Source organism: Penaeus monodon, chromosome 5 (genome assembly GCF_015228065.2).
Source record: "Penaeus monodon isolate SGIC_2016 chromosome 5, NSTDA_Pmon_1, whole genome shotgun sequence".
Taxonomy (NCBI): domain Eukaryota; kingdom Metazoa; phylum Arthropoda; class Malacostraca; order Decapoda; family Penaeidae; genus Penaeus; species Penaeus monodon.
Genome location: NC_051390.1, coordinates 20330363 through 20347862, shown reverse-complemented (window position 1 = coordinate 20347862; position 17500 = coordinate 20330363). Strand labels below are relative to the sequence as shown.

The 17500-nt window shown below is 40.5% G+C and overlaps 1 protein-coding gene across 4 annotated transcripts in view; it reads right to left on the bottom strand.

Annotated features, from left to right (window-relative positions):
- Nucleotides 1-17500, bottom strand: part of LOC119573066 — a 116073-nt gene that overhangs the window by 3889 nt on the left and 94684 nt on the right. For 3 of the 4 annotated variants that reach the window (XM_037920065.1, XM_037920064.1, XM_037920066.1), the window contains 3 exons: nucleotides 975-1128; nucleotides 709-830; nucleotides 323-529 (listed from right to left, as the gene is read on the bottom strand). In XM_037920065.1, the coding sequence (XP_037775993.1) occupies nucleotides 323-529; nucleotides 709-830; nucleotides 975-1128 (483 nt within the window). The remainder of the gene's footprint in view (nucleotides 1-322; nucleotides 530-708; nucleotides 831-974; nucleotides 1129-17500) is intronic. The other variant, XM_037920067.1, reaches the window with a different exon arrangement.

The following is a 17500-nucleotide window of genomic DNA, read 5'->3' as shown; positions in this document are numbered from 1 at the left end:
AAAAGCTTGTGACGCAAAATTATCATCAGGTTAATATGTTATGGGATCCTTCTACTTGTGTCAAGAAAAACTAAAAGAATACTCACGTGACCAAAGAATTGTTACAACATAGCAGACAACACTACACTACTTCTAAAATAATATAATACTTTAGTTGTAATAACATGAAATCTACAAAAAATGAAAGAGGCTTAAAGACCAATGTGAATAATAAAAAAAAGACCGTTAGAAAAAAATAATAAAGAACAGTTATGGAAAAAATAAAACCATTGTTAAAAGTGAGGAAACTCCACAATAGCTCTCAAAGCGGCATGATACTAACTTCCCCTCTTGAGTCCACTCTAGAACTAGACTGTTCCGAGAGGTACTGCGTCGGATGTTGTTGGTTGAGGGAGTCCTTTGGAGGTTGGTTTGACTTCCGTAACGTTTGAGCATTTCGCTCATGGAGTTACGCCGGGTGTTACGGCGCACACCAATATCTAGTGAGGGGTGGCGGCTATCTGGGAGGTCCAGGGTATTCATGGTCAACCTGGCGGCGGACAACACAAAATGCAATGGTCCTATGTGGAGTTTGGTGTAAAGAGATGAGCACAAGAGAGAAAAGAAACAAGGGAAAGTGTTATACATAAAACCAAACAACTACTATTATTGATGTTGACAGCATTCCAATCAATCATCTATTTACGACGCGCCATCGGCCACACTCACGTTAGCTTATCAGGCCGCGTGCGCTCCTTCTCCTCCACGGCGGGGGTCGGCGGCGAAGCAAGGGCGGACTGGCCGTTGGGGACGCTCGTGCCATTATTGGCTTGGGGCGAGGACTGCTGCTGCTATTGCAACGGAGTGAAACGGAAGCACGTAAATCAATAGAGAACCTTCACTACCGACTAACGCGCAGTGAATATCACCAAATGTATCCATAGTACATGCATAAGTCACAACAAGAAACGCGAAAGCTTCGGAGAATGACTTACAGCAGCGTCCTCTTGCACCGACTTATCATTGGCGTTCTGGGAGCTGGCGTTCTCTTCGGGAGACACAACGATGTGGGGCGTGGTGGGGGAGGTGAGGAGGGGGGAGGCCGACTGGGCGCCTTCACTTGGCTGGCCTCCATGGACACCCACCCATCTGCAATACGAATAGAGAAACTTGTGAATTAAAGGCACGTCAACAATAACAAGAGCACTGGGGATTTGTTATACTTGCTGTCAGCTATGGTTAGAGCAAAACTGTAATTCACTTAACCATGCCCCCCAAAAATCTTTTCCTATTACAACATCCTTGCTGAACAAAAAAGAAAAAAAATGTTTTGCATAAATCCTGATAAGGTTAGTTCCTTACTCCATAATTACAATAAGCATTGATTATTTGACATCATTGCCAATGACAATAATAAAAATACATTCGTTTTAATTTTCTATACTAGCCTGATAACTCAATTACAATTTAGGCCTATACTAACGCTTTTTTTTTTTAAATGCTTAACATTCTAGCCTGCAGGAAAGACGAAGTGGAGGAGGGAGAGGAGGAGAGGGGAGAGGAGAGGAGGAGAAGAGAGGAGAGGGGGGGGAGGGAAAAGGGGGGAAGAGAGGAGAGGAGAGGAGGGAGGGAGAGAGAAGAGGAAAGAGGAGGAGAGAGGGGAGGAGGAGGGAGGGAGGAGAGAGAGGGGGAGAGAGAGAGAGAGAGGAGGAGAGGAGGGGGGGGAGGAGAGAGAGAGAGAGAGAGGAGGAGGAGGGAGTGAGAGGAGAGAGAGAGAGGGGAGGGAGGGAGGGAGGGGGAGGGGAGGGAGGGAGGGAGGGAGGAGGGAGGGAGAGGGAGGGAGGGAGGGAGGGAGGGAGGGAGGGAGGGAGGAGGGAGGGAGAGGGAGGGAGGGAGGGGAGGGAGGAGAGAGAGAGGGAGAGGGAGAGAGAGAGAGAGAGAGAGAGAGAGAGAGAGAGAGAGAGAGAGAGAGAGAGAGAGAGAGAGAGAGAGGAAACGGAGGAAGTGACAAAATGGGGTGATAAGGGAAAAGGCAAACATCAAGCAATAACGCTGCGCCATGACCCGTCTGCACCAAAGCCCAATCACTATTATGCCCAATAACCTGATCATTAGAAACCGGACACTTTTTTCAGGGCATTCTACACTTCAGAAAATATAAATAATATTTAAAAATCCTCGGTTTCCTTCCCTGGGTTCTCCTGCTGGTAACATGTCCATAGTAAAGATGCACTCGTACACAAAAAAATCTGATTATGAAGAATAAAACATTTGGTTCGCGATTTTTACTCATGCGGCGCCATGTTTAGACACTATTAACAACAAAGAATGGACATGAGGGATTTTCTTGGGAGATAAACCACTAATGTCTCTTGTTTTTCCTTTTTCTTCCTTCGGCCTGTCCATCTCTTGCTCCCCCCCTCCCTGTTCTTCCTCCAGCATCTAATCTAAATGCAAAAAACCATGAAGATTATGAAAACGTGTACCTGTGCCAGTTCGCTGTACGTCCAGTCACACCAGAATGGCGGGATTGGGTTCAATTTGCTAAAGATAAGGCGTAAATAAATATAAGAATTCCATAATGAACTATATGCAATATTTTCTGCGATTTCACATCAAACAAATCGGACGCAATATGCTACTTAAAATATTGCAATGTGAAACTAACTCATTCTCACTCGTCTTCCCAACAAGAGGGGCGTAAGTCGAAGGATCATAAGACGGGTGCAGGACTATAGGTCTAAATTGAAGAGCCCGATGCCGAGGATTTTTATTATCGCGTTACGCCACTTAGGATTTCACAAAAAACTGCTAGTTACCTGGCCTCATTAGCTCTCCGCACAAGAAGGCAGTGGAAACAAGCTAGTGCGAGCTGGTATCGAGCAGGTTATAAGCATGCATTATTACTTCATAATTGCTGATTGTGTTATTACATCGCTTTTTTGTGGCCCGCGGTCATACATATCACTCTTGATGCTGCTTGAATAAATAATGTGTCCTTGAATTGGATCTCTATGTTGTGTGTGTGTGTGTGTGTGTGTGTGTGTGTGTGTGTGTTGTGTGTTGTGTGTGTATGTGTGTGTTGTGTGTGTGTGTGTGTGTGTGTGTGTGTGTGTGTGTGTGTGTGTGTGTGTGTGTGTGTGTGTGTGTGTGTGTCTGGGCAGATGAGTGAGTGGGTGGGTGAGTGGCTGGAAAGGTGGGTGGGTGGGTGGGTGAGTAAGTGGATGGGTGGATGGGTTGGGTGGGTAGGTGGATGGATGGGTTGGGTGGGTAGGTGGATGGATGGGTTGGGTGGGTAGGTGGATGGATGGGTTGGGTGGGTAAGGTGGGTGGATGGGTTGGGTGGGTAGGTGGGTGGATATAGGTTTGGCTGTAAGTTGATGGGCAACTTTCCCAAGCAAGCAAAGACCAGTCCATGTCCATTTTATATTTGGATTACTACTTATAAATGCATGCAGGTCTCCAAGTGACAGATCTTCTGACGCTCAAACTCGCATTACTTTGAGGCATCACTACTAAAGGTGTATGTAAGAATTGCGCATTTGAATGCGAACGAGCGAACTGATGAAAATGGGTAACACACAACAGCAGTTAGAAAAATAATATATATATTTTCGACGGTATGTTTACTTCTACAAACGTAAAAAAAAACCTGGAAGGGCTAGTTTTTTTCGGGTCTGGAAGCTTCGATAAAAAAGAACAAGAATAGTGGAATGACCTTGGCTTCTAAACTCCACATACCACTGGCCCTTCTTGACGTCAACAAACTCTCGCGGTGGATAACAACCGTAAAAAAATTACCATTCTATAACCTTGGACGCGAATGCAAAGGTCATTTTATCACCAAAGAAAAAGATACATATGCCACGTAAGAGATGAATCGACGAAACCTTCTGCTCCGATTTGGATCAATCATCATCACAGCAAGTTCCTCTAATGATATTCCTGGACCCCCCCCCCCTTCCCCCAAACGTGCACCGAGTCGAATAATTTATGAGTTCAAGAAGCTCCAATATGAGGCAACGTAAACGTACTGTAAAGTTAAAACAAACAAATGAATAAATAAATCTGCGAGACACATCTTAATTACATGTATGCAATTATGAACACACACAAAAATAGGCGTGCATATAAGTATCGTATATGGGATGCAGTGTGTTCCGTTATTTTTCCTTGGTGCGTCCTCAGACAATGAACAGGAAAATCCTGCTGACCCCTAGCGACCTGAGTTGAAGTCACAGCCTACCTTGGACCCCGACTGCTTCCACTCTGTGACCTTTCAACAGCGACAGGCCATAACCCCATGCGTTCACATGTTCACTGCGTGAGGATGTTGTCTCATCAACCAATATAACACCCACACACGCTCGTAAATTATCTCCATGACTAGTGCCTTTTCTTCCATGTTACTCAAGGTGAACCCCGATCATGTACGTCTGGATAAGATTTAAAAACAAAAAACAAATTATATCCAGTAACACCCCACCTCCTCTCACGCCTTCCCCCACCCCACGCTGGGAGGAGTCGCCTTCGCACAAGTCCTAGGACCTCTTGTTACCAACTGGGACCGGTCTAATGCTTACATACCGGGGTCTTCTTGCTGTCCGGCAAATATCTACACAATATACACGCACATTTACACTTATTATAAATTTGTCTCTCATTTACTAAATGTTATCTTTACCGAACACTCATCACGGCTTATTTTTTATCGTACACAAACAGCTAATTATACAACATGTATCTTCAGAAAAAATATGTATAATCACATAATCCAATCGAATATCAACATAACATGGACATCCACATGGCGAGCCCCGACATGTAGAGCAGGTGCCAGGTTAAGCGAGCTCGCAAATCATCTTCAACTGGAAGCCCTAATCGCATGTCTGACGCATCCTTTTCACACGGCGGACGGGGTGGTGACCCAGCCTCAATCAAATCAATTACTCGCACATTCATCTGCATTAGTGGTTCTGAACCTTTTCCTCTACGCCTACCCTCTCAACTTTGGTCCGTGCTGAGGTATCCCTTACACAAAAGAAATATAAATAAATAAATAAAGATTCGTTACGTGTCTAGTTGCTGCAACAACCACCAAACACAATTGCAAAGCGCAGTACTGTACATAAAGTGCAGATTCTATAATAAGAAGACATTAAATATCAATAAATTAAATACCCTCATACTGATCAAAACGGTACCCGATGAAACACAAAGATAAAACTCCTTCCCTTCCCAAGGCACAAAGGAGCACGAGCCAGTCAAGGCAAGCGCTACACGTACTCGGCACAGAGAATGCATGCGCCTGGGTCCACCTCGTTGGGGTTGATGGCGTGGAAGTGGAGGTTCGGAGGTTTCTTCTTGAACCGGAACATGGTGCTCCAGCGACCAAGGTTCAGAAGGATCTCCGAGGAGTGTCCTGCGTGTCTCTGCGCTCAACAAACTCACACATACGCCTTTACGCGGATGAAACATTTATGTATGCATCGTTACAGACAAGCCTTTGCAGTATGGCATGTCTAATTCCTTCGGGTTTTCTGCAGATCACGTGCGCACTGCTCTGTTACAAGCCTTATATTCATTTATATGTCCTTTTATACAAGTGATTATGTCTCGTCCAATATGTGAACGCTGTCCTGGCCAAGAAGAGGAGGAGAATGATAAATCACGGTCACTCCCTGTCAGACAGTTTGGCATCGTCGTCACAACGCTCTTTCCATCGCGATCTCCAAGAATAACCTTTATCATCGCGGTTAAGTTATTTCCAGCATTTGCTTTCCCAATGCGAAACATTCACGGAAGAACTAATCTGGAATGCGACATACAAAATATATAATAATGCAATAATGAATAGGATGGTATTTTATGTGAAATATGATACTAACTGACAGGGAAATGGCAATATCAATAACTAGCATTTAATATATCTACTACTACTACTACTACTACTGCTACCACCACCACCACTACTACTAGTACAAAATCAACAAGACAACTGTTATCATTGTCATAGATGTCGCTGTTGTTATAAAAGATAAAAAAAAAACATTACCAATATTATTTCATTATTACAAAACAATCGCAAAAACTAATAATACTACCTCTGCTACCTCAGGAACTTCTAGAAACTACTTTAATATCGAGGAGAACTAAATTGATGATGGCATTGGCTATGAGGATTAATAATAACAATAATAATAATAATAATAATAATAATAATAATAATAATAATAATGATGATAATAATACCACCAAGAATAATATACCATTAAAACTAATAACGTTAATGATGACAGTCTCGTCGATAACAATGATCATGATAAACACAGTGCAGACACTTCAAATTACAATGTTTTTATCGCACACGATTACTAAACTTTTTCAAATATTCTACTAAACAATTTGGCACACGAGTATCTTCACTGACTGCTGCAATCACATGAAAGCGAAGAGTATGTACTGCTAACAAATCAAATTTCCTTTCTTGTTACTACGCAATTTCGATTTCGCAAAGGAGCACTTATTTTCACAGGGGAACTGTCACCAATACGCAACGCAATGGTTACTCCCGACATGTCCCAAACACAGAGACGGCCGACTATCGGATTCCGGCAGCCTAGCCGGCCAATTATACGCAGATCCACCCGAGCAATTATCCAAACGCACTTTTCCCTAAGCTTTCTCAATCTTTTTTTTTGTGTAATATCACGGAGTCACTTGCTGCACGAGAGCAAAGCGGACTGGCTTGGTTGCGGTGAACGTGTGTCCGCCCGACCATGGATCCGACGAAGCTGCACCTGGCCCCCTTACCCCTCTTGATGCCAAATCTCGCTACCCGCCCCGCCTTTCCGCCCTTCAGTAGGCGAGTGCCCTCGGGCACGGCTCCTGCGCCTACTTATCCCTCCTCTCTCTGCCTCTCTCCCTTCATGGTCTGATGGTGTTACAGCACGAGTGATGGCTGCTTATTCATAACGGCCGCTTTCCCTAAATATTCAGAGCTCCTGGTATAATGTGCTCAAAATGCTATTCACGATAACACATAATATTATACGATAATATTGTAGCAGCATATAAGGGCATGGCCTGACGAAGTGTAGTCTTACGAAAGAGAAAAAAGACGGGCAGATATGGACGCCTTATTGACAGACACGAAAAAATTTTTCCTTCCTGACAGACGCGAGAGAAAGAATAACGCAATAGCATTAAGGTTCAGGTCGCGTCCTCTACCTGCTGAAGGAGACCACTGCCGACCGACCGGACGACGTAAGCAAGTGGCGTACGTGGCCCAGGCAGCGAACGCACTCGATTTCGGCAATATTCTCAAACCCCAAGAGCGAGACTATGAAGACTTCTGCACGCATGATATCTATTCCTTTTCTGCTTTAATATCTGGAGGAACTGAAAGAGTTACCGATTTTAATCATATGAATGGTAATTCCCACCAGAAGGAATTTTAGTAGTTATGAAACCGAATCCGAGAAAGTTGTTGTTAACCGCTGGTCCTGAACGAATCTAGTTGGCTTAGTGTCCTTCATGACCCCGGGATTCAACTGACATTAAGAAAAAAGTGGTTCGGGCCACGAGATCTCCGAAAGCCCGGAGGCCTCGGCTGGCGATGCCCATACCTAACGCTCCTAAGGACAGGGCGATTTCCCTCCAGACGAAACTATTTACGCGCAAATACAACCGCACCGCCCAGCCTCCTCTTCTCCCTCTGGGCCGGGCAAGATACAAGGACAGCCACTACCAGGGGATATGCCGGGGCACCGCTGGGACGACCGAGGTGTTCATACTTCGACGTCAATGCAGATGAGTTGCCAAGAAGGACGCATCGGCATGCTGACCTTTCAAACCCTATTCCCATTAGAATTCTCCGAGGGGGCAGTGCGTGTATGCAAGATGTGTGCGATGTGAAGTCTGATGAAAATCTATTTACGGCCGAGGCCTTTGTCATCATCTGACCAGTAGTAAGCTCAACAGACTCTTAGACATCTTGGGAAGCTTACTTTTCACCTGAACCATAACCGACAAGATCGATCCCACCTTCTAGACAGATTTCAAACTGCACAGAGAATATGACAAACTGCCTCTTCCGATTAAATGTACTAAATGGCATTCATTAAAGGTCTTTAACGAGACCTCCCGCTAACTTGGCCAAAACTAGAACGACCGACGAGCTTCTGGTTGAAATTCTCTTTGGTATTCTTCTCTTTCCTCCTGTCCCTGCATTGTGACTTCATTCCATCTTGATATCATCACAACAACTTGGTTCATTAGGAGATCTGTAGGAACACAAACACTCGGTCCATAAGCGCAACCCCCCCCCCCCCACCCCAACCCACGAATGAAGAAAAAAATACCTCGAATCTACCACACAACTTCATACTCTAAAAAAAATAATAATAATAAAAACCAGCAAAATAATACTAATAATAATGATAATAGCAGTAATAATAAATAAATAATAACAATAAAAAATAAACACAAAAAGAAAAAAAAAAAAAGGAAAAAGACAACGAAGAGTAAATTCACATTTACACGCAATTTCAACCAATGGCTTCTAGCCGTCGACTGACCTGAAATCAGCGTCCTTCTCTCGCCTTGGCCGCCGGTACTTAGTCGACTTACGATTGGACGAAGAGATAAATCTGGACGTGCCTAGTGTCAGCGAGATTTTACTGGGTCAAGGTACTGCGTGAAAGAGAGGGAGAGAGAGGAAGGGGAAGGACAGGAAGGATGGGGGTAGAGAAGGATTGGGAAAGGGAGAGGGAGAGATGAAGGGGAGGGGGGGGGAGAGATGAAGGGGAGGGGGGAGAGGGAGAGATGAAGGGGAGGGGGCAGAGTGAAGCGAGGGAGAGGAAGAGGAAGAGGGAGGAGGAGGGGAGAGGGAGAGTGAAGCGAGGGGAGAGGAAGAGGAAGAGGGAGGAGGGAGAGGGGGAGGAAAGGGGGAAAAGGGGAAAGGGGTGAAGGGGGAAGGGGGGAAAGGAAGAAAGGGGAAAGGAGAAAGGAGAGAGAAAAAAAAAATGATAGTACGAAAAGAAAACGTAACCAGCAACCTTTTCTGCTCTATCCTCTACTACTATATGACCTTGATGTATAACATATTTATTTGTTTTAACTATCAGCCATTGCTGTATCCCTTTTCTCTCTATCACTATCTCTATCTCTGATGAATGGCAAAACACTCTACCTTGTTGATACTATGGTAGAAAAGCCCACAATATACTAAAAAGGTTTACTGAAAAGAGAGACAGTTTCCACATCCTTCTGAACGGGTTTCTGTATATATGTATCTTTTCATTTTTTCATTCTCTCTCTCTCTCTCTCTCTCTGCAACATTATATATACTCATTCACATATAAGGACATAAATACATACATAATGTCTTTAGTACATACGCATCTATGTATCCATCTAAATATATACATACTTGTCTTTAGTACATACGCATCTATGTATCCAACTAAATACATACATAATATATACTTGTCTATGTGGCGTGTGCGTGTGCATATATATGTATATGTATATTTACATATGTATATGTATACATGTATATGGATATATGTATATGTATATGTATAAGTATGTATATGCATGTGTGTGTGCGCGTGTGTATTTGTATATCTATTTCTATATGTAGATGTAGATGTAGATGTATATATTTATATGTATATGTATATATGCATATGTATACTTATATGTAGATGTATGCAGGTATGTTATGTTTGTGTACACACACATACACTAGACACACACACACACACACAAGCACGCACACACACACACACATACACGCACGCACACACACACAAACAAGCACGCACACACACACACACACACACACACAAACACACACACACACACACACACACACAACACACACACACACAACACACACCACACACACACACACACACACACACACACACACACACACACACACACACACACACACACACACACACACACACACACACACACACAAGCACACACACACACACGCACACACACATACGCACACACACACACACACACAAGCACGAACACACACACACACAAGCACGAACACACACACACACACAAGCACACACACACACACACACACACACACACACACACACACACACACACATTATATATATATATATATATATATATATATATATATATATATATATATATATATATATATATATATATATATATAATCTATTAAGCCATAGATCTGCCCTGTGTTAATAAACTGCTAAACCTTCAGTAGTCCTGTTATATAGCAAAACACGACTGTAAGGTGTTTTAGTTGCTCTCCCGTACCAAACTTAAGAACACGCTATTTCCAATAGCCTCACATCGAACGAATACAAAAATGATCAATCTGCTTTTCCTTTTCATCTCAAAATACCAACAGCTAAGGAACCGCCACACCAGGTCGAGTTGCCTTATATTCCTACAGACAGTTCTCGATTTTTCTCTGAGTAGCAACAGGTGAGCTCACTGAACACCAGGAACGGGTTCTTCTTGTGCACACGCCCGCCTTTCCTTCATTCCAGAGGTTTCTATTTAAATATAATTATGATTTATCTATAGGCCAGTCTCGTACAAATGTATACATGTTCCTCACTTTAATGACCTCTACCTAGTATCATGCCGTGGGCAAATAAGTCAGTCTCGTGCGCATGAACGTCTTTTAAATCAGAAAAAGTCTACATAAAATAAAGAGAAAAATGACAACAAAATATCACAGAGACGATATCCCTCACAAAGCGTAAACAACAAAAAGGATCTCGACAAATCCGCCGGATCGCCTTGATTGACGCTGCAGCTTATGTAACTCGTCAGTCTTGCTTACCTTGCAGTCAGCAGACAGTGCGATAATTCCAGCTTGGTTTTCCTGCACAGTACTGCCTTCCATGATCGTTGCCAAATTCAGTTCAGGAACCGTATTCATGCCGTCAACCGAAATTGGCACGTTAGTAATCAAATGATCAACAGTTTACTACGTAATAAAAATGTTACGCTTTATCTTGCACAGATCTTGGCGTAATGTTTATGAGCTCATCTTTGGTTTTATGAATCCAGTGTATATCCAGTATGTAGTCAATCTCGATTACCTTGCAGTCCTCAGGCAGCTCGATGGTTTCAGCTCGATTTTCCTGTACAGAATTTTATTTCCATGATCTCTGGCAAATGCAAAACAGGTATTCTTTCCGGCTACCGAAACTGGCACGCAGTGATCCAATGACCGACATGCGTACCTTTTGGGAAAACGTTATTCATTAGCCCGTACAGATCCTAGCCTGATGGATTGTTTTATGACTATAGTGCATAATACAGCACGTGACGACTTCCATGCAGATCGCACACAACGACGTGGCGACCACCGACAACACGCGAGCTGGTGTTCAAGTACCTCGTATGACGTCAGCACGGCGCCATTACGGATAGGGCGAGAGATTTTCGCTCTTATTTAAGATCGCATCTAACAGGGGACGTTCGCCTTTTACAACCGGCCACACTGTACTCTCAAACAACATCTCGGTTTGGTAATTGGCTTGTTTTGATTTCGCAACTCTGGGCGTCTTCCCCCTCTCTGGTTGGTCGCCTTCGCTTATTTGGAACTCAACAAATGCACGTTAGGGACAACCTCGCACTTTTCGCCGAATGAAATTAATTTATTCGGTGTACGGGGAGAACACACTACCACGACGAAGCTGTTACTAAGCACAGGATATATAGGTTAAGTTATATATATATATATATATATATATATATATATATATATATATGCATATATATATATATATATATATATATATATATATATATATATATATGTGTGTGTGTGTGTGTGTGTGTGTGTGTGTGTGTGTGTGTGTGTGTGTGTGTGTGTGTGTGTGTGTGTGTGTGTTATAATCGGATAAGATAGAAGAGGATAGGTTTACATAGGCAACCAAAGAATAGAAAAAGTTGATAAAGGATAGGATAGGCTAGGTAAGGATAAACTAGCACAAGGCATGCTAGGTTAGGTTGGTAAGGTAGGTCAAGATGAGACGGGCCGCGACGGGATAGGTAGGGTATATTACGGTAGGTTAGGGATCGGGGAAATAGGGACTTGGGAATAAGGGACGTAACTTTTATTGTCATTCAAAAATACCTCTCCCCTGTCCCCTTTTGCATTATCTTTCTTCTTACTTTGGATTGAAGTTTTAATTAACATTAAATTTCAAGCTACAAGGTTTAGTACCCTGGCGAAGCAGGGTGAGAATTTCGGAGTATTTCTTTCGGATACATACATAGTTCTGTTGGACGTAGATGATACAATAATTCTGTGACTCCAGTGAAATTTAAAAACGACATTTAAAATAATCGAAGAAACTAAACAACGTGTATATTTGCCCGCACCCCCCCCCCCCAAAAAAAAAAAAAAAAAAAAAAAAAAAAAAAAAAGTCTATTAGAATTCTACATAAAAATAACAAACAAAAGAACTACTGCTCCTTATCACATTTCCTATAACACGTAAATCATTTTCTATCTTCATATCAAAACTGGGAACATCCTACGCAGAATGGACAAAAAAAATATCCTCGATTATAAATGCATCCCTAAAACCAAATTCCTGGCTTCACCATTCACATCTAAAGCCTCGCAACCTTCACACTGCAATGATTGGAAACTCACTATTCCTAATCATCCTCCACTGTCTCTCGCGTCAGATCCTACGCTTTAACACATCCCATAATTTCCTCCCCCATGATATGCTAAGTCGTTGTGTTCATGTTACTCTTAGGATATTTGAACCTTACGGGATGAGCTTCGAAGCACCTACAAGTCACCCACACCTTAGTTCCGAGATGTTCAATGCCCACACCTGAGTTCCGAGATGTTCAATGCCCACACCTGAGTTCCGAGATGTTCAATGCCCACACCTGAGTTCCGAGATGTTCAATGCCCACACCTGAGTTCCGAGATGCCTGAAGTTCATATACTAAACCTTTATCTCGAAAACTTTGCGCTTTATTTTAATTTATCTAAATAACCAAGAAGGAACATACGGTGAGTATAATCCATCACTGGATGTGTTTGTGGTAAATTTTTATAACCAAACTGTATAAGGTAAAAATAAGAAAAAGAAAGACACGTATATTATCCCAGAAAAGTGATGGTTGGGTCAGGATAAAAATATAAAAGGAATGTGAGGAAAAAAAACAGCAAAAGCAAAAATCAAACAAATGATGTCGTGTCTACGATGTGATATGACCACTTGACGACAATGAGGAACGAACCGATAATTATGAACCCGTCGAAAACCTCTAGAAAAATCGGCGGAGCAAAAGCATAAACGTGTAATCGTCTCCGGTTCCTGAAACCTGAACGCCCGAAAGCCATCGCCCCTAAACCAGGTACCATCGCACCGAAATCATGAGTGCGTACGGTCGTTGTAACTGCATACATAAACCGCACCTAATTTCGATTCTTTACGGCACATCTCCGGTCTTCGATCTTCACTACCTTGGCAGTTACCGACGAAAGAGCAAGGGAAAATAGGCCTAAGCGTCACCACCTAGCAACCAACGAGCTGACCACCTAAGTACTACTCTCGGGCGCATCACTGAATAAATAAAACCACTCCGGCCCAATCACAATTAATCTCCTGCATCCTTCCGCGAATAAAAAACGAGAGTGGTTCCGCGGGACGCTATACTCTCTCGCATCACGAGAGTCCTAAGAGTCCTTCACCGATGACTCCATCCTTCAGGACAAAGGGCAAGGCACACGAAGGACGCACTAGCTGGCACGCACTGCCTGCATCGACGAGCCTAAACGAGGGGTGGGGCCGGACCCCAAGCGCCCATTAACAAACCAGCTCAAGATGGAAGTCAGTTAAACTCAGTGGATGCTTAGATCATTATCATAAGGATGCCTGGTAGGTCCAGTTTACTTTATCATTATAATTATCTATCTTTCCAGTACAACAAACCCACAATTTTAGATGCATGTCTGGACACAAAAACAAGCGCACGCCATCTCGAAAGACAAAGCAAACGCACGCACACACGCACAAACGCGCACACACACACACACGCGCGCACACACACACGCACACACACACGCACACACCACACAACACACACACACACACACACACACACACACACACACACACACACGCACACACACAGACACACACACACGCACACACACACACACGAGCGCGCGCATGTGTTGAATGTGTATATATACACACGCATTCGTGTATGCGAGTATGTATGTACGTACATACGTTTACATATATTCGTCCATTTTGTCTACTTGATCCCTGTCCTTCTCTTGATCCACCCAGCGTTTGGAGGTTTATTTGCTTTTCCTGAACAGTTCAGTTGTCGGGCGTCTGTGATGGTTTTCCTCCTCGACCTCACCAATAGATTTGCGTTGTAACTCAATTCCAAGGAATTGCTAAACATACACAATAAGTATACTAATCATGATAGTGATGATGGCGATCATGAAAAAAACCATAACAATAATACAAAAATAATGACAATAACAACAATGAACAATAAATGTTAAAATAAGAAATAAAAAACACTCGTAAAAATGTGATACTATAATCATTTAAAAAATTGCTATATTTTGGACAATATTTCTATTGCCCTGTGCTAAAAAGTCATACCTAACGATAGCTTATCTTCCCCTCTCCTTTCTTTCTCTCTCTCTCTCTCTCTCTCTCTCTCTCTCTCTCTCTCTCTCTCTCTCTCTCTCTCTCTCTCTCTCTCTCTCTCTCTCTCTCTCTGCAAGGACTATACACTGCTTACAATTCAAACGTCTGCGTTATTTTTTCAGACTAGAACTACTGTAAGAAGACGAAAGGCATGTTGATGAATGGTAAAACGCTACCACGTGTCTCAACTTCGACTGAACAACTCAGTATAGCGGGTTTTCTAAGCCGTTCGCAGGATACAAAAATGTCGAGCTTCATTATCTTATTCATCGATTTTTAATTAGTAAGAAATCTGAGCACGAAATCCGCTCTTGGTAGTGCGAAAGAAAAAGGATGATTTATTAATTAACTGTATCTTAAAATAAATAAATAAATAAATTGTGGATACTTTGAAAGTTAGTTAGGCGATATGAAACATGGCATTATACATGCCATGACAGATTAACTACCGGTAGTGATCGCGAAAAGGTCAGGTCAGGTGTTTGCCTGCTACAGGTACCACGTAATCCTGTACTACCTGTCTTGGGTCGAGTCGTCGGCGACTAAACCGGCAACCCCACCAATCTTGCTTGGTGAGGAGGGCAGCTAAATACCCAGTGTCAATAAAAACAAGAGCCATCAAAGGGCGTGTCCGTGTGGGACGTCACCGACCATTTAGATAGAGATGGTATCTCGATAAAAACACCCGGAAGAAAGCAACGGCAAACTACTTCCGTACTCTGCCTAGTCAAACCATGCAAGTCTCTAAACAACGTGAAAGAATGGACTAACACCACAAATGGAAGTGAACTCATTCATGATCGTCGACGCCCTCGCGCATGACACATAAAAAAAAGTGATCGCGAGTTAGTGCTTCAAGTACGAATGAACTACAGGAGTAAGGGAGAAACAAGTTGAACGAACCCACATTACCAGCAAATTCCAAACATTAGAAAATATCTATCAATAGATATTCAATATGCAGACAATAAAAGAACAAGGAAGAAGTAAATCTAAGGATTGCCGAAGCAAAACTACTGCCGCCATTATCTGAATGCAGGAGAAGACTTCCAACTAACCAATTCACTGTCACTGTTTTAACTAAGCACGGAACGTCTGCTGAATGGTGAAAGGTAATGCTGATTTTACTTTACAAGCAAGAAAAAAACAAAGGCAACTTGATAACTACCACCAAAACGGTTTACTACCGAATAAATAAGCATCATTTCTAAAAGCACTGTCTAAGACTGCCTAAACCAGAACCTGCCAAGAACTTCGATCCAGATACTGAAAACTACAAAATATTAACTTTAACTAGAATTCGCTGAATAAAATTAGTGTAAAATACGCCCTTATTTGCATGCATGATATTGAATAACTGGAACACATCTATAAAACAATACATCCGTTATCAGGTAGAATGTTGAAACAGATAACACTATCTAAATTATCTAATGCTTATTCAATAATTCACTGCTTACTTAATGCTAATTTTCTAGAGTTTTTTTTCGCAAACTTGGGTAAAAAAAAATACTGACGGTGAAAAACGAAACCAATAAAAAATCCACTGACCTTATTCTAACATTAAAACTATGAGTAAAGAGTAAAAGAAAGTGTCTGAGAATCATTAAAAAACGTAGAAAAAGGACATATCTGGAGATTCTCGATGGGTTTGGGAAGCTCTTGGCATAATTAATATCACCACTTAAAAGTTAACGTGACTATTTTTGAAACAATATCTATAATCAGTAGGTATTTCCAGTACCGTTGGAAGATCAATAAACGGTAATGTATGTATATATACATATATTGTATATATGTAATGTATATATGTAAGTATAGTATAGTATATGATGCTATATATATAAAATATATATATATATATAATATCAAGTATATAATATACATATAAAAATAATTATATACATATATACAATATATATATATATATAGATACAATAATAATATAATATAGAGATACATAAATATAGAAATAGATACATATACATAATATAATATAATATACATATATACATATAAAATATATAACATACATATATATATAATATATAACATATACAATATGATATATATTACATATATAATATATCAATATATATATATAAATATAAAAATATACAAAATAATTAAATAGACACATAACATAATGAAATAGATAAAATATATACAACAAGAATCATAAAAAAAAATAATATAATATCAAAATATAGAAACAATATATAAAAATTTTAAAAATATAACAAAAAAAAAAAATATACATACATATAATAAGAAATAACAAATAGAATTAATAGAAAAAACAAACAATAATAAAAATAATAAGACAAATAAAAATATAAAAGAATAAAACAGATCAATAAAAAAATAACAAAAAACATATAAAAATAAAAAAAAATAACAATGAATGATAAAGAAAGATAAGCAAACAAGAGATAAAAATATATAAATAATAAATAATAAATATATATATATATATATACAAAAAATAAATAATATAAATATAATAATAAAAAAAAATATATAAAAATATATATATAATATACAGATAAATTTAATTATATATATATCTATAATTTTAAAATGGTATATATATATAATTTTATATATATATATATATAATTATATATTGTTAAAAGATAATTTGTATAATTATATTTAATATATGATATATATATATTTATATATATTATTGTATATATGTGTGTAATATATATACATAATACATATCATATATATAAAATATATAACATATATACAAATACATATATATAAATATATATACATATATACATATA